General features: G+C 31.4%; 1 protein-coding gene across 20 annotated transcripts in view; it reads left to right on the top strand.

Moving 5' to 3' along the window:
* Positions 1-1,359: 1,359 nt before the first annotated feature.
* The window catches only part of LOC143257548 (1-acyl-sn-glycerol-3-phosphate acyltransferase gamma-like), a 54,362-nt gene continuing 36,714 nt past the window's right edge, over positions 1,360-19,007 (top strand). Inside the window, exons 1-4 of one of the 20 annotated variants that reach the window (XM_076516375.1) lie at positions 1,399-1,578; positions 6,943-7,016; positions 9,280-9,432; positions 17,956-18,150. In XM_076516375.1, coding sequence (XP_076372490.1) covers positions 17,976-18,150 — 175 coding nt within the window. In that variant the 5' untranslated portion in view covers positions 1,399-1,578; positions 6,943-7,016; positions 9,280-9,432; positions 17,956-17,975. Of the gene's footprint in view, positions 1,974-2,005; positions 2,184-4,942; positions 4,997-6,942; positions 7,017-9,279; positions 9,433-16,766; positions 16,923-17,955; positions 18,151-19,007 lie in introns of those variants that run through there. The other 19 variants (XM_076516373.1, XM_076516378.1, XM_076516370.1 and 16 more) reach the window with 19 other exon arrangements.

Raw genomic sequence — 19,007 nt, 5'->3', positions numbered from 1 at the left:
TCACACAGCTATAGAATCAATTACTATTGCACAGTTTTCCATATATGATTTTATTGTTAGTTTTTTTTAAATATGCATACATAAAACGTTCAGACATTATATAGAAATTTGTAAACTTTAGGAGCATAAAAATCAATGGTCATAGACAGCTCTTTCACTTTTTGTGAGCAATGTCTATAACACTGCTTCAATTCTCTTATTCTCAAAATATCTTGTATTAAAAGTTTCACGACACCAACACTGGATACATAGTAATGTTTAATATAAGAGTTATTATCTAATTTGTTTAGTGATTTAGTACTTAATGATTATTGAATATCATAATAAGTGTTAAAAATAATTATTTTGAAAGCCATAGTTAGGACAAATTTCGTTACGTAAATCCGTGAGATCAGTAGTATAGTTCGGTTGCAGTAAATTGGGCGTCATATTATTAAAATCTTTTGTGTATTTCTCATCGCTTTAAGTGAGTGTTGTAGAAAGTTCTAGACTTCAGTTCGAAAATGTTTGTGTGTGTATATAACTATACGTAAACAAGTAAATTCAAGAAAAGTTCAGTCAGAAAACAGTTAGTGAAAGAAAACGTGAAGTTAACCAGCGTGTGACTGATTAGCCTTGATGTGGGTTTTACAATTGTATTATAATAACAAAAATAGGATAAAAAAAACTGTCTTGTTAATTGCCTTCTAAAGCAACTGAACCAGCCTGTGTTGACTTTGGCGTAAAAGAGAATTATTTAAAGCTCTGGTTACAACTGTGGTAACCCACGTGGTAACTTAAGTGAACTTATCACAAATTATATTGTGATAACATAAAAGTATTTATTTAGAGTTTTGGTTAAACTCTTATATCCTATTGTGTAAATAACTTTGTACATACATTTGACTTGTTTTGAACCGATATTAAAAATCCTGACAACCATCAAGGGCATTTGTGATGGCTTTACATTTGCCTTCATTTAAACTTTGTTGTTTCATCTTCATGATCGACCTTTACGTCAGATATCTTTTTCATTATTTCATCTCCTCAAGCATCTTCTCGCTTAATTAACCTTCTTTCGAAGAAATCATTTAGTAAGAAGAAGGATTTAAAAGTGTTGTTAATCATCGTCTTCTTCACTACTTGTACTAGAATATGGTTCTTAAAAAAAAAAACCTTTAGTATAGGTGTACATCCAAGTATAAATATAGTTAATTGTATTTCCAATTACTAAAGAGGATATTTTACTACAAGATCAATTTGATATATTTCCTGTTTATATGCAACTTTTACGCAAAACGTGCATTGCATATATTTTAAATATATAAATTTATAGTAATGAAATTATAATATTGTGCAATTATTTTAATTTTTCAGTCTCTTTATACGCATATTACATAACTCATGTTTGCATGTTTTTGTTTTGCATAATGTACACGCTATTGTAACGACCATCTCAAGTTTATTAGCGTACGATATTGTGAAAATGGGGTAAATAGTCCTCTTATAACGTGATGAGGAACGTGAAACATGAACCATCGTGTGACTGATGTTATAAGAAGGAAGATATAAGGTGTTAGATAGCGCTTCTTTTTTCAGGTAGCATATCTTCCTAGCGAGAGAGAGATATATATATAAAATAATTACGATATTTATGATGAAAATTGCTTTAGATTAAAAAGTCTTAATATTAATTATTCATTTGAATAGAAAGAGCAATTGTTAGTTACGGATAAATCATACAAGTACTTAGTAGAAATACTTTTTGTAAATTGTAGTAAACTAGTCCGCCTCATTAGTTTGAGGAAAAGGGACCTTAGCTTCAAGGTTAATACTACACTTACACAAGTTACAGGTACTTATAAATTACAATTCGAAGTAAAAATGTACCGTCCGAGTAGTGTAAAGGTGTTTATTACTCTGTGAAAAATCATCAGTTTTTCTATTACGTTAGATATACTGATTAGACGAAAGAGTTTATAGTCTCCCTGGGGGTAAGTTTTACGTTAGGTTAGTTGTGTTGCATAACGTGATATTACAAGTAGGTTTTAAGTGTTAATCATCTTCATTGCTTGTACTGGAATATGGTTCTTAAAAAGAAACCTTTAGTATAGGTGTACATCAAAGTATAAATAAACTTATAGTTAATTGTATAACCGATTACTGAAGAGGATATTTTACTACGAGACCAGTAGTTGAAGGTGGTAATTATGATTTTTTTGTAGTTTGAAATTAAATAATGAAATAACAGTATAAAGACTGAGTAGGAAATAATAAGTAATACTTATTATTATCGATAATATTATTGTTACATTTGTTATGTTATTAACTGAAATTAGGTAGTAATGAATTTTGGGCTTGAAAAACATAACCCAAACTTGATTCAGGTAAATTGTAATATTTAAATTTTTCATTGTAATATCAACTTTTTTTTAAAGAATTTGATCTAGGAAGTATGGAGAATTATTTTGTTCTGAAATTTAAGTTAAAAGAATAATTGGAATACCTTTTCATTAAAGTATACTTTTAATCTTTTTTAGATTTATAATAAAAAATTTAAAATCAAACTCGTATGATAAAGTTAAAATATTTATTTATGAATAAGATTTTTCAAACTTAAAGATGTAGTGCTTATTTTAATCATCGTGAAATTAAAGACGTTGACGAACTGCAGCAAGAAAAGGAACTGCTTGACAATAAATATATGAAAATAGAAGGTATTCAGAATTTAGACAATGAATGTCACAGTAGTTTTTTCTTTTTCTCACTTCTGTTCTAAGGAAATGCATATTTCACTTATGACATGTACTTTCTTTTCAAAATGCATGTGGTGGAAAGTTTTAATATTATGAATTAAGATTTTAAAAAGAGAAAAAAAGGTGAGTTTTAATTTTGTTTAAGTGTTTTTGTAACAGAACCAAATTTAACTGGTTTCTTTTAACAACATTTTAATTTTTAAAAGTTTTTCTTAGTGTATGTGAATCATTGCCTGTTGGCACTTTTAGCAGTTTATCAAGGTCACTCTTTTCCTTATCAATAACAACTCAATGTTAAGGATGTTAGAATAAATAATCTGAATTTTCACTTTGTTAGTGTTTTTTTACTGTTTATGACACTACGTAATTTTAAGAATAACTTGCTACTTCTTACTTGTTTATCGACATATATACTTATTTATAATTCTTATGTTTCATAATATAATTTGAGACAAATGTAATGTTTTAGTACTATTAATATGAAAGAAATGTTGTAAATATTAGCATTAAAAGTTCATCTATACCATGCCAGCTACTAAGTTTAAGCACTAAAAACTGGAATCTAGCCATTATCGTTCAATAATTATCAGGCTTTTTCTTACATTTTCTTAAATTAATTGCAGCTGAAGACAACCTGTTCCAAAACTCAATCACCTTGTTAGAGAAATAAAGCTGTGTTAATGGAAGATGACTGTTATCCTGCCAAAATTTATAGGTACATCTCCCCCCCCCTAGTTTTATCATTCTCATCATAAAACAGGAAGAAAGGTGATGCATGAGCACTGTATACCAACTCTGTTAACAATATTAAATACCTCAGTCAGATCTTTCTCTTTTTTTTGTTCAAGAGTAAATAATTTCACACATCTTAATCTCTCCTCATAAGACAACCTTTCTATCCAGGTATCATTCTAGCAGCATTTTTTTTAATTCTTTTTAACAATTCAGTGCCCTTTCTAAGGTAGTGAGCCCAAGATAGAATACAGTACTCCAATGTGGCTTAACCAATGCCTTACACAATGACATTGTAATCTTTTTGCACTTTTATTCAGTATTTCTATAGATATAATTTACAATTCTATTTGCCCTACCACTTGCATCAGCATATTGTTTGGATGACTTAAGGGACTGAAGAAACATAAGGATACCAATATTTATTTTTTTCCACAATACTATTATTTTCATTAGCATTGTACTTCTGATTCAAATTGTGATATCACACATGTTAATTGCATTTATTATTAAAAGTCACCTGCAGTTCATTCATCCAGTACACCAAATAATCCAGATCCATTTGAAATAACACCCTTATCACAGTTAGTAACTCCCAAAACTTTGTTTTTATTAATAATTCATTCATCTGTGTTATTTATATAAATCAAAGAGAAAAGGTCATAACACTGATTTCTGAGATACCCATTCATGACCTTAATCATTTTTACTGAATTCCATTTATATAACAACCCTCGTCTGACATGGTCAAACTTTAGTTTTTCTTCATTCCATGCAGCAAAAAAGGCTTAAGGCAAACTAATGTGGAAGAAGTCTCTGAGCTTAATTTTGTTTAAATGCAATGAGCATTGCATAGAGATGCATGGTAGCATGTAAAAACCCATAAAAGCCACGAAGAGACTGTTGAACAATATCTGTGGTAGAAGCACTTGTTGTTTATTGACATGGCAGTGACTTCATTTAACAAGGAGAGGACCAGTGAGATGCCATTTGAATAGTTTCTAAAAGGATTGATTAATTTAAAGAAAATTAAAGCTTTGTAAGGTTAACCCTTCCACAAAGGATCACAGGTCAAAGTCCATGTCAAATTGTAGATTATAATTAAAACTTTTTGTATGAGTCAATTTCTCAATTTAAAAGTAAATATTAAAAGAACATTCCAAAATAGATTTTAGTGAGTCGTGGTATTTTGAATAGGGCACTGTTTGAAAATAAATATTTTTGATGTCAAAATACTAAGTCATATATAAATTAGGAACTTGGATTACCAATATTAACAAGCTAAAATGTGAAATAAGAACCTCATATCTTTTATTTTGCTGAAATATGGCTAATGTACTGAATCAAATGCAGTGGTCTTATTCACCTATTTCCCTCTTGGAAATGGTTTTTTATATACACTTTAATTCATTATATCATGTGAATAACCAATCAACAGCTTAGAATATCCTCAGTTGTTGTTGTTTTTTTTTCAGCCATTTTAATCTGAGAAAAGGTTACCATGTTCTTTGAACCAAGATTTCAAGAAGGTAGGTTGTCTTTAATGTGCTCGAAGTTTCATATCTTTTTAAAATCCTAATACATCTTAGTTACTAAGCTTAATAAATTATAAGAAAATTCTGGGGTGTTAGTATTGTTATTTATGATTTTTTTAGTTATTAAAATGTAATATGAAACCTAAAAAAAAAAGCTTTATTCACATGCAAAATTTTTAAAAGGCTTGGTAACCTTGGTCCAGCAGCAACCAAGTTCAAAGGTCATAGCTAAAAAGAGATAATTGTTTGCTTTATTTCTTTATTGTTCTATATTTTAAGAAAAATAAGTTTTAACTTATTTCTAAATAGTAATAATCTGTAGACATATGTAATGTATAATAATTTAAATGTGACTGTATATTTACAAAATAAAAGTACAGTAAAACACAGCCAAGACAGTCAGATTACTGGATACATAATGTCAGTGCAAATGCACTGCATTAATGCAGGTTATTTAATCTTAGCTAGACATGACCAGAAAGTCATATAATAAAAAAAAAAAAAAAAAAAAAAAAATTAAACAACCAACTATTTTATTAAATAAACTTACTTTAGTTGATAAAATTAAAAATGTATAAATAATAAAAAAATGCATTCTTTTTGGATAATAAAAAAAATATAATTGACCTATTTTAAAATATCTAAACAACTGTGAACAAATAAATAAATAAATAATATTGAAACATTTAATTTCATTGCACTGTACAACACAATTCCATTAAAAGATTTAATCTTTGTTTTCAGTTCTTTAATAGAACAGTTCATTTATCCTTTTATAGAACTGGAAGAAAGAAAATGTAGCTCCAAAAATATAAAAGATATATTAAGTTTTTGTATTTGCAATAATTATATATTTTTTCAATAACTAGGTTTTTAAACAAGTGATAGGAGTTCCATTGGGTGCTACTTATTCTACCTGTATAGCAAATTTGTATCTTTACTATTATGAGAATAGATTTTTTTTTTTTTTTTTTTAAATTACACAGATTTACCTTAACTTAGAGTTATAGATGATTAGTATAAATAATCTTGACACAAATAGTTATCAACACTATTTATCCAGCAGAATTAGAAATTGAAAATACTTCAATATTTAATACAGAAATACATTGTTTAGATTTAGAAATTAAAATGATTGATAGGATACTGATGTGAATATTTTTGATAAAAGAAAATATTTTGCTTTTCCAATTTATGACTTGCACTCTTAATAGCAATGTACTATACATTTCAATTATAAGCATTATAACTTTGCAATTATTTAGATACTGTAAAATTTGTAATATATTACAATATTTTATCAGTATTGTTGAAATACTGATACATAAATTAATAGTTAATGGATTTAATAAAGAATCTTTAAATAAAATTATTAAACTATTCTGTAACAAGTATAAGAATGTATTAAATAAATATAAAGAAGTTAAAGAAAATTTTAGTAAAAATTTCTAAAGTATCTTCTAAAGCTTGTCACTACTTTATATAGATGTACACCTTACTGCATAGAAATGCTTGTTTAGGGCATGATAGTTACAATAGACTTAATCAGTGGTGGCTGGGAGTTATACTAGTTAATTTACATAACTGGATGGGATTATTCATACTAGCATAATTTGTTTACTGGGCTACAAATTAGTACCTTTCTACCATAATGGAGGCTGGAATGCTGACCTCAAGAGGTAAGTTTATTTAACTTGCTTACCCCCAAATAGTAGAACCTTATTTTTTTTAAACTTTTATTTGTATTTTTCAATTAATTTTTTCTTATTCTTTACTTTTGAGAGCAGTCACCATCCCACAACTGTCTGCAGGCAGTGAAGGGTGATATATATGTGGGACACTGTGAGCAAAGCACCCACATCTCACTCTTCTAATTTATATTTCTGTATCTGTTATTTCTGTTGCTGTTCCTTTATTTTCTTCCTTTTATGTGAGACTAGCTAATGGAGGTGAAGACTGATATAGTGTATTTCCACGACAGTGCAGGCTCTACTTCTCCAGTAACCTCCAAAATGTGGGTGCATTTTATCTTCCATATTATAGCTTGTACCTTGGGACCTTTTTAATTAATGTAGTGTGTTTTTTGTTTTTTTAATTTATTTTTGTTTTGACTTTTCTTTGGTTATAACAATTTGAAATGTATTTAGGAGGTATAGAGATTATGCAAATATTTGATTTTTGGGATGAAGAATAGTTTTTTAATCACACTCACTTTGCCCTCGCATTAGTAACAAAACAGACTTGATATTTTCACAAACAAATCTTCAGTACAAATGTCATTAAAAAAATTGGTTTTCAGTATAAAAAAACTTAATCTTAACTGAAAGTGTACCAAATTTTATGAAGAATACTGTGCTGTATGAAAAGCTATAATGCATGCACTTAAAGTGCAAATGTGTAGAGAAACTTGTATGTTATACTGAGCCTGTTGCAAGAGGATTAAAGTGATGGTAGAATTGATCATTTGTTGAACTTGCAACAATACCCTTATCCAATACCCTTGAAAAAATTTCATTCATGGAGAAATCCTAGTGCTCTTCTGCACCTGATTTGTGTACAAGGTATGAGGCTGAAAATAAAAAGTTAATGGCATATATTTTTAAGTACTGTACTACTGAATGTTAGCTTATGATTTTATCTAATAAATGGGTGATGTGCGAGTTTGTCATGTAGCATGCATGGTTACTGTATATTCATATAGTGGCCTTATGAACACTATTTTTAAGGTAGGATTACTATTGCATCCTTTATTTATGGCTCTGATATGATGTAAGTGCATTAGTCTTTAGTTTTTAGTGTTTTTAAAACTGTTGAAGAGCGTTTCAGCTCATGTAACTTCCATTTGCCACTGTTTTCACTTTTGTTTCTGTCTTGCTCGTCTCCCTTTCCCTGCCTCTCTCTCTCAGATTGGAACCTTGATATAGACATCCAGTCCTTACCCTTCTTCCACTTAAGTTATTGTCAGCCTCTATTTCATGACTTTTTTTTTCTTCTCTTGGATGTGGTCTGTTGAATATAATTGACTGTACCTTATTTTACTGTTCCCATGTTGTCATTTTTTCTCAACTGTTCTTTCCTGTCTAAGACAAGCAGTCACATCTTGCTTTCTTCCATATCATATTTTTATGACCATTTGATACTGATTGCTTTCTGTGCTTGGTTAGGGATCTCCACTATTATGTGACATGCACCAATTCTTTCCAGGTTCTCATTCCCATTTTTTGGTATCCTTCCTGTCCTTGTGACCCTTGTATTATTATCCTTACGAATTAGATTTTCCAGCTTGTTCAACCAATACAAAGGAACACCTTTATACCTGTATTAAAAATAATAAAATAAATAATATAAAGTTGTATATTCAAACATCTAACACTGCCCTCTATATTATGACACGCAGTTACACAACCCCTTTCAAACATGTGGTCAACTTCTGGTCAGTTACCTCTTTCTTTCTTTGTAAACCTGACGATGACCAAAGAAGGTCGAAACGTTGTTCGCTCCTCATCATAAAATATTTTCTCAACCCAAACAAGCGGTTTTTATATATTTATTTCTCTACAAGTGGGTTTTCTTGACATAGATGATACATTGTGTTGCCTAGTGATGGGTTGGAGATGTATTCCCACTTTGCTGTTCGACTTCCTACTGTTCCCTTAATGTCAGTTCTCAGTGGATGTTGGGATAGCTCTTAGATTTGCACACATGATGCAGATACTTCGTACATAGGCTCATCTTCTCAACCAATTCCCATGTGAGAGGTGAAAGGCAGAGTATCCTCTTCCTACTGTGAAACAGATATCACTATCATGGTTCACCTGGTGTTGGTTGAGATTGGTCTTCTGTTTATGGTCTGATGCTCTCTTGCCAATCTGTGCCTGGCTTTCCTTATTTTCACACATGTGAGATCATCTATCCACCTCCTCTTGCAAACTTGATGATACATTTCCAGTGATGTACATGGTGATAGACTAAAGATGCATCCCCACTCTGCTATCCACCTACCTAATGTCCCATAGTGGATATGTTGATAGTCAGGTTTAAGCTAGGAAGGTCCCTCCATTATTTCTGCTCTTATTGTGACAAAATTTTCGTGTGGGTGTGGAGTATACCTGGCTCCAAAGTAATGCATTTTACCACATAGGTGTTGTTGTCTTCCATTTAATAACTCTTCTCCATCAACTCAATGTGAACTTGCTATTTATGAGGTGAAAGTAAGATATGTTGGAAGTTAATGTTTTTTCATACATTTAAAATGCATTTCTGATATATACCTATAGGTTTTGTATGTACTGCCCAATCTTGAAGTGATTACAGGCTGCACACAAGAGAGGGCACTTGAGACGATAAACGTTGTGTTGCACCATTGTTGGTGGAGGGTTGCTACATGCTCCTTTGCAGAAACTTGTTAAGAAACTGATGTAAACAAACAGGTTCAGTAGATATATTATAATTAAATCCATAAAAGATAGTTTTTGTACAAATAGTGACCTTATTGTTTTCTTAGATCATGGGGTTCTATTGGTTGATTGTATTACGTTTAAATTAAAGAATATTAAAAATGTTGATGTATCAAGTGTTTTTCTTATAGCAAAGCCACATCGAGTTTATGTGCTGAGCCCACTGAGAGGAATTGAACCCCTGATTTTAATGTTGTAAATACGTAGACTTACTGCTGTACTAATGGGGAACTGATGTATGGAAATCAGTATTTCAATGAACTGTTAAACATGCGCCAGTTTACATATATTAATATTATGTGATGTTTGAACCCCTATTTCTACTAAAGTGCAACTTGTGTTTGTTGAAGGTGTACTTTTTATTTCTTGAATAAGTCAAATACATAAAATTTATGAATAAATTAGTGTAGTAGCTTAGTTCTTTCATTGGTGGGTTCTTTTATGTTATATTCACGTAACAATAAGTTACTTTTCTCCTTTGACATTTCTTCGAACTAGAACACAGTTTAATGGAGTAAATTTGCTGTAAACCTTCTTTATAAATGATGTTTACTGATGTAAAATAAATCAACTTGCTTGAACAAAGCAACTTGGACAATTGCAGAGATGCCAACCATTATGATTTTGGTGTATACACTGACTATACGCTCATACAGACAAATGTTACGACTTGTTGCAACTCCCAAATTATTATATATTATATAGGCCTAGACAGTAAAGTAATAAATTGTTCCCCCAGGGCTTGAAAGGGGGTGAAAAGAAAATTTCTAGTGAGATACAAATAAGCTTTGATAATAAATAAGACATGGTCCAAATGGCTACTTGTAATAATCATATTTGTGTTTGAAATAATAAAAAATATTTGTATCTCCAATGTCTACCAAGAGTTTGAGTGCGGTGCTTCTCCACACTGGTTACGTGGGGGAATCCATAGTTTTGTCATCAATGCTTGTCATCCGCTCAGCGTTCGTGTAGATGGGTATTTCTTGTTTTTGAAGCAGCATAGAAACACCAGTGCGATCATTCACAAGATGGAAAAAGAGGCTTCATTCACTGGATTGTCTTGTTTCTGGCAAATCTTCTAAAAGGACTAAAACTGTGAATCAAAAATTTAGGAAAGAGTATAGTGCAAAATATCCAGTCATTGCATCAAAAGTTGGTGAGAGTCATACATTTTGTACAGTTTGTCACATCAATTTTTTTTTTATTTTTTTATGTGGTGCATGGCGGGATAAACAATTGTTCCACACATACAAAATCAGCATCTCTCCAACAAAAGGCTGAGGCGAAGACAAAAACGATGCAGATAACAACATTTATGAGTAAGAATTCAGAATATGAAACCGTAAATGCAGAAGTGATGTTCACGCAATTCGTCATTGCTCATAATTTACCCCTAGCTGTAGTCGATCATGCAGGACATCTATTCAGAAAAATGTTCCCAGACTCTGATATAGTGAAAAAATATGGCTGTGCTAGAACCAAAACTACAGCCATTGTATAGATGTTGGGTTGTGAAGATGACAAAATGATTTCAGGCATACTTACTAACAGTGTTTACAGTTTAGCTACAGACGGATCCACAGACATGGATGACTTAAAACTGTATCCAGTGGTTGTACGATGTCTTGACCCTTTTTTTGGAAAAATTGTTTGTTCTCTTTTGACAATGGTGGAATGGAAAGAAGCTTCAACAGGAAAGAATATTTTCAAGCTTTTGGACCACAAACTGACAAAGAGGAAAATTCCATGGGAAACTGTCTTAGGTTTTCTTCAGACAATGCCTCTGTTATGCCTGGTATAGGTAAAGGTGTGATAGGACACATCTCAAGATGACAGCCTCGCATTTACTTCATGGGCTGTGCCTGTCACCTCGTGAATATTGCTGCCCAGAAAGCTTCCAAAGAATTGCCCTGCCCAGTTTCTGATATATTGATAGATATCTGCTATTTTCTGGACAAAAGTTCTAGCAGAAAACATTTTAAAAAGTTTCAAAGATTCTATGACAAAGAAACAAGAAAAATTCTACAACTTGTTAACACAAGATGGCTATCACTTGGGGTGTGCCTCAACAGAATATTGGACATGTGGAAGCCATTGCAGAAGCATTTTCACTGTGAAGAGGAAAAACTAAATTCAAAAGGATCTAAACGTGCAGCTCAGTCAGGCAGCAAGACTTTGACAATCAGGACACCCTCCCAGCCACACAGGGACACAAGACAACAGTCTTCAGAAGCAGACAAAGAAACATTTGATATAACCTAATATATGTTTAAGCAGTCTGACCTTGAATTGAAGAAGAGACAATCAATGAAAAAAGAGGAGAAAATGAAAGCTAGCAAGGAAGTAACCAAGAAAATTTATGCACAGAGCAAGTTAGATAAGTTAACAGTTTTCTTGGACAACAAAATGAACTTCTTATTTTGTTTTTTCTTCAGTCTGCAGTTTTTCTATTTGAGCAAGGCAATTTGATATTGCAAAGAGAAGAACCTTGCATACACATTATGCATAGTACTCTGATCACACAAGTTAAAAATATACTTGTCAGATATATCAAGCCAGAATATCTTGAAGGCAACATCACTGAAGTTGACTACAACAATGAATCCTTACACAAATCTGATGAGGCAGTTTCTATTGGAAATGCTGCCAAGGAATACATTGTTAAATAGAAAAAGGACCTGGACCTGATTAGCTTCTACACCAGTGTCAAGAAATACTATATTGCAGCTACAAATTACATGATGAAACATATCCCTCTAAATGATTAACTTCTGATTTACGCAGAGGTTGCTGATCCGAAACTGAAAGTCTGCAAAGATTCCTCTTCTCTACATTTCTTCACAGACAGGTATCCTGTCCTTGTCAATACACATGAGTACGACACTATTGACAAGTTGGAAGGGTAATATTTGAACTATCAAATTGATGCTTTCTCAGAAACTGTCCTTCAGTTGAATGTTGACAAGTTTTGGGTTTAGCTGTCTACAGTTAAGGAAATGGCAACCAGAAGTATGACATTCTGTGTAGGGTTATGCTTGGAATTCTTACAATCTTCCATTTTAATGCTGACAATGAAAGGATATTTAGTTTAGTGACTAAAACAAAAGCAAGTTCAGACCAAACTTGATCACCTCAGTTTTGAGCAGTATTGTAACACACAAGATGTGTATGCAGTCAAATGGACAATGTTGTTGTAACTCCCAACCATCCAGAGACTTTCTCATGAAAGCAAAGGCTGTAACAGCTGAAAAACTATTACAATAAGTGTCATAAACATGATATAAACTAGTCCTTACACAAAGGGTTTTTCTGCTTACTGTTTGTGCATGTTCAAAGTTGTTTTACTAGTATGTTTATTACTCTGAACTAAATAAAAGGCATAATTTCAAAACTTTTTTAAAATTTAGTTATTAAATACACAAAACTCGGTCATAAATGAGCAATCTATAGCAGTAATAAATAATAATAGTAGCTGCAAATGATAAAGGGCTCTGTCTACAATCATTACACTCTTGAAAGAGTTTGCATCTCTGCAGTTAACACACACTGATTCACCCTATACTGAAATAACATTGCACTTTCATAACCATCTTTTATATATAATCTATCTTCAGATGTTAGAAAATTGCCATATACTCAGAACTGTTACTCCATTGGCTGCAGGTATCCTAAATGAGCATGGAATTTTTGTAACACATACACTGTATACATCACACATGTATTCAACTGTTAGTAGCAGACCCTATGTGATGAATTTGCACTCAATAAGTTAAGCAGGCATTCTAGATCTATTTTATTAAACCTAATGTCAACATTATAATTAAAACATAAAGCTCTTTTTAGCTTATATTTATATTACACTATTAAAAACGTAGCTCACAAGAATAATCTTAAGTATGATTGGCTTGTGTGTTTTCCAAGTTACACGAAAGTCATCTTACAGGTGTAGAAATGCTGAATTTTATGCTCGAGGACCTCTGTATTGATCAGTGGACATAAAAATTATTTTATTTATGCTTCTAATTTCAGTAATTGCATTCTATAATCATCTTTAGATGAGACCCCAAAACTCGAGTGTTTTTAATAGTTTGCTGTTCTTCAGGAGAATAATGGTTATTGTTTATGAGTATAATGAAATATACAGATGTTGACTTGACATAAACAAAATGTTGATTATTTTTAGTTTTCAAAACTAGACAAAGTAGAGTTTTTTGTATCAAGTTTAGTTTGTGTGAAAGAGGTGTGAACAGTAGTAAAAGACATAAATATGATAAAAGTTACAAGAAATGTTAACTGAGTTTTATAAAGATAAGAATAAAATAACAATAAATGGTAGTGGGAAATAGAGAAAATGATAATGCAATACTATGTATGGGAATAATGCCAAAGTAGAGAAATTAAAACATAAATAATACTAAAAATCTAAAAAGTTTAATTATGAATTTAGTTTTCAAAACTATTACAACTTTTGCATGTGATTTTAACCAGAACTTGTATGTTTTATAATTCTTGTCCAAATACTATTAGAAATATTATTTGTAAAATAAATTCTAACACTGAAGAATATTTATCATTACATGTTAAGCTGTTTACATTTCCTATAATTACATTAATTTCTTCATAACATTAGACTTGTGGAAAATGCTAACATATAATATGGAGTGGTACTACAACTGTTGTATTTTCTTGCTTTAATGTCATGATTATTAAGTTGTGCTGAGGTCTTGAAATAATCCTAAATTACCAGTTGCCAGAATGGCCTACGTTCTGTTGACTGCCCTAGACTCGATATTAAAAGGTACTGTGCTGGCTTATGTGGCAGATGCAAAGTTGGTATTTTATGAATCTTACTTTTCATTTACATGTCTTTGAAAGCAGATGTCATGTACATATGTATGAACTTGAAGTACTGAGATACTTTGTACTTTAGAAATCTCTGATTTTATACATAATTCCCATTTAGTATTTGCTGGGGTATAAATCTATAAAATTTTCCTATTGAACTATCTGAACAGTTTTAGCATGTTTGCTTAAATCTTGTTCTAATAATGCATATTCCAACAAACAGTAGTTCTGGAACAAAGTGACAATATATTGTGTTTGTCCTATGTTTACACTTCCTCAATTTATTAAGAGATACATACCATAGTTAAGGGCCTTTTTACAATCTTGTATTATAAATTTAATGCACTAATGAATAACATGACATTTCTCTGCTTAGATTATAACTATTCTCTGTGAGTTTCAGTAGTGTTTAATGCTCTACTATCTGTTTTCATTGTAATTATAATAATTTACAGTCATAAAATTGCAAATACATGCACATATTATGCATGTTATCCTAAAAATAAAATTTTTCATCTTGTATACAATACTTGTATCAGCATCATGCAGTTTCATTTTCACATTCAAACTTATTACTTTAATATTAGTAATTTATTGTTGAGTAATCTGGTGACTTAAAATAGTGATAAAGTGCAGTAAGTTGCATTTCTAAAAACAATAGTTTCAGACCCTATCAAAACTCAAAGCTTTTCTTCTAAGAACTATTACCTCCCACATAACTGCTGTAGAATTTCCTACACAAGCCTTGAACAAACTCCTACTTGTACACATATCTGTGCCTTGCACAAGCCTGTGATATAATAGTCATAATGCCATAGTTATCCACCAGTAGGAGAGTAACACAACCTTTGTGTGCAGAAATACCTGTGATTTACTAACTAGTTCTTTCAGCACTTTTGTGTTCAAATGTTTTTTTCAGTTTCTGTATGCTTTGTTCAATCACCTTTCTGTATTGAGTGCTACATTATTTTACCCAAATTGTACCTTTTTTCTTTTTTTCCATTGACCTGATTGGAACTTTTTCTCTTGGTGCTTTATCTGTTGATAGAGCTAATATTTTGTATTTATGGTTATTCCTTTAACTCTCTTAGTAAAGCTAATGCTTGGTCTGTTATAAATTTCAGATTTCATTCCATGACAAAGTACTAGAAGTATCTTATAAAACTGTAAGGGGACCACTGTATAACATGTTCACTGCTGATTTTTTCCAACAAAATGTTACCATTATTCCAGAGTCAGTTGTTTTTTGTGTTGTTAGAGGGCAGTCTTTTATTTTGTTTAAATTGTCCCTTTTCATTTAAACCACCATTGTTTGTTCTTACTAAGACACATCTCTTCTTCTTTGGACTTTATCCTCTTCCATTTTAACTGGTTGGGTTTCTCAACTTGTGTGTAACACATACTTTGTGAGTCAGACCAGATACTTTTTTGTGACACTTCTCATCACATTATTGCCTGTTTAAGTGCCAGTCAATGGAGATTTTCCAGTCATGTATGTGAATTACATTTAACACATTTATTTCATATTATTTACATCATTAAGTAGCTTCAGATGCTTCTTATTTTTGCCACTCTCTGGTAACTGTTCATTTTACCCAGAGGCTTTATTTAGCATAGCAACTTTTGTTATATTTCATTTCCAACTCAAATGCTGACCTTGTGTGATCTCATTATCTCTCATACATCTTGTAACAGTACCATTTGTGAATTAGTTTTCATACATGTTCAGGAAAAATAAACAAGGAAGGAAAACCTCAATAACATGAGGAAAGTGAAAGTAATAAAAACAAACATGGAATAATACACTACGTACAGAGTGTTTGGTGTCACTGAATTCTTCTAGAGTGGTTGACATGACTTTGCAAGAAATTCTTACTTGAAATGAGTTTTTCAGCTGGACTGCTTTAGTGGTATACATATATAATTGATATGGACATTTCTACATCTTTTACAAAAAAACAAACAAAAACTGTATCAGGTGTATTCCACCCTTACACCTGTCTTTAGTTGTAGTAACTTTTTGCACTGTCTCTCAGTGGGTACATAATTCCAGATAAATGTACTTGATGCTACTTATCTTCGCATACACGACCACTGGTACTCGTTCCTACACATATGTTCCTCCTCTCAAAGTTCTCCTATTGGAGGATGAGATAATCTTTACTTCCTCAGTCCCAAACTACTTCTGTGAGTAACACTTTCTCTATTAAGAAACCAGTTGGTCCCACCACTTGTTTGAGATGTAGGACTAAGGTGTTACCTGGAAATGTAAAAATGAACACCCTGTTGCAGCATTTTCCATGCAGTTCCCAGTGGGTGTGTCTTGTTGGAAGGAACTTGGATTTGCCTAGAGGTGCAGGTCAGGTCTGTTCTCTTCAAAAGCCCTAGCCATATTACATATCATAACATTCCACCCTCGTAGTGATTTACATGATATCTTTTTGTCTCTATTTTCTCAGCACAAAACGTGGGTGAAGAGTTTCTTCTTGAGAAGCATGTATTCACTCACTGGGTGTTACTTCACTAAGTGATATCTGGTTTTGTGGAAGTCGCACTTTGGGGCCCCTCTACCTTTCTAGTGTGGGATTCCAGCTCTTAATAGTGCAGGGAAATAGGTAAACTTTCTGAAGTTAATGTTTTCCTAACATAAAAATGTGTTTCAGATAGATATTAACCTCTATACCACCTTCTGTTTTATTTGCCTCATTCAGTTATGGGCCTGTATCATGTGAGGTCATTGCACAAGGAGGGTGTATTGCATTATGATGATTACAGAATAGGCTGGTGTAATATGTGTAGAAATGTATATGGATGACAATTTGTTCATGGTTTTTTGCATATGAGATAATAGTTCTACAATATAGAGAAGTAATTCTGAAATACATTTTTGACTAAAAATGTTAACTGCTGGTTTATACTAATCTTTCACTTGCTAAAATACTAGGACTTCATTTTTCAAGTGAAATCTTTTTTATCTGGATTATTTTCATGTAATCTAAATTGTACAAAATAATTACATTCATTCCCACAACCTTGGAATATTACTTGTATAATAAACATTTTAAAAAATTTTAATGACTGTCAAAAAATAACCAAAGAATATAAAAATGTGTCAAGTTGACTAAGACTAGATAAGCAAATGTCTGTTCATTGGTTATTCTTGAACAGACAAATATAACATCATTTAAAAAAACAAAAAAACTCAGTTTGGTGTTGATTCAAGATAATGCTGAGTTATTCTATGAACATTTTATTAATGTAACCTCATCTATCATTTGAGTACAGACTAAAAATAGATAGATGCGAGTTGTAGATCATTTAGATATTGCTAATGCTTTCAAGAGGTATAAAACTATAGCATTGATTTTTAATATTGGTTAAATTCAGTATATTTTTACATCATTATCTTTGTTGTTGTTGAAAGAATGAATAATTCTTTGTCTGTCTGCTAGGTCCTTGTGGAATTAAGAGTGCTTTCTTATTGATGAGAGTAATATTTATATTTAAATGTTGTGGTGGTTTATTATTTCACTGAATCTGTAACAATCTAGGGAAATATTTGAAGCTCACCATTCTTAATTTTGGACATTAACATGTAAACAGCCAAAATGGAGGACATTCATTTATGTGAAACATTTTACCTTGCAGTATCTGTTTCTCCCCTCAAGATGATAGACTATGTGAAGAGTTTATTTATATGCAGACTTTTGATATGTCTGTGTTTTGTGTTAAGTGGAGTTATCCTGAACAGCATACAGTTGTGCGTGTATTGTGGCATACGTCCATTTAGTAAACACCTGTACAGAAGAGTCAACTACTATCTAATTTATTCTTGTTGGGCTCGTAAGTACACAAAAATTTCAATAACTATTACAATTACTAATTATATTAGCTGCTAGTATATTTTGTACTTCGGTTTACTGGTGTGTGAATACATGATGTTGAAGAAATTGGTACATTAAGCAGAATTTGTACATGTCATTTAAGATCTGAAAGGTTCTGAATATTTGTAAATTCAATTTTCAGGTTAGAAAATTCTTTAAAAAAATGATAATGTAGTCAATAATTATAGAAATCTAAAATCTTTTTAAAATATTTTTATTTAATAATTTCCAGTCTTCAGCAAATTTCTATTTTGGTAAATATTTTTATATTTGTATTTCATAATCCATCAGCCACTCAATAGAAGATTTTAAACTTAACAAGGCAGTTGCAGCTATTTGCTCATTCATTCAAGTCTAGGATCGTGCTTAGTATTTCACTTTTACGTCTAGCATGACAAAGTATTCCTGAAAAGTCTATATACGTTTTTTTATGCTCCTGAAGGTTTGTATTTTTTAAACATCTCTTCTGATTTAAGTTTTTAAATTGAAATTCAGGTTCTTATCCTTCTGTGTTTTCCTTTACAAACAACCTTTTCAGTGTGCTTTCTGTGAGAGTCCTCCAGTATGTAATATTATGATCAAAATATTTCTCACTGCAAGCAGAAAAAGACTTATTTGTTAGAAACTGATACCTGAATGGTGCTTTAATATGGCATATGTAGCTGTAACTTTTCACTACTGAGTGCCCTCTAAAGCTCGGCACATTAATCTGCTATTTTCGTGTTCAATAATGCAATTATTTCAGTCATCTCTAATTTACTATCGGATAAGTTTTGAAATGCACTTACTCACTCTTAAATATTACGTGTATCCTGA

This window comes from Tachypleus tridentatus, chromosome 7 (genome assembly GCF_004210375.1).
Source record: "Tachypleus tridentatus isolate NWPU-2018 chromosome 7, ASM421037v1, whole genome shotgun sequence".
Taxonomy (NCBI): domain Eukaryota; kingdom Metazoa; phylum Arthropoda; class Merostomata; order Xiphosura; family Limulidae; genus Tachypleus; species Tachypleus tridentatus.
The sequence above is the reverse complement of the archived record's forward strand: the minus strand, read 5'-3'. Positions and strand labels throughout refer to the sequence as shown.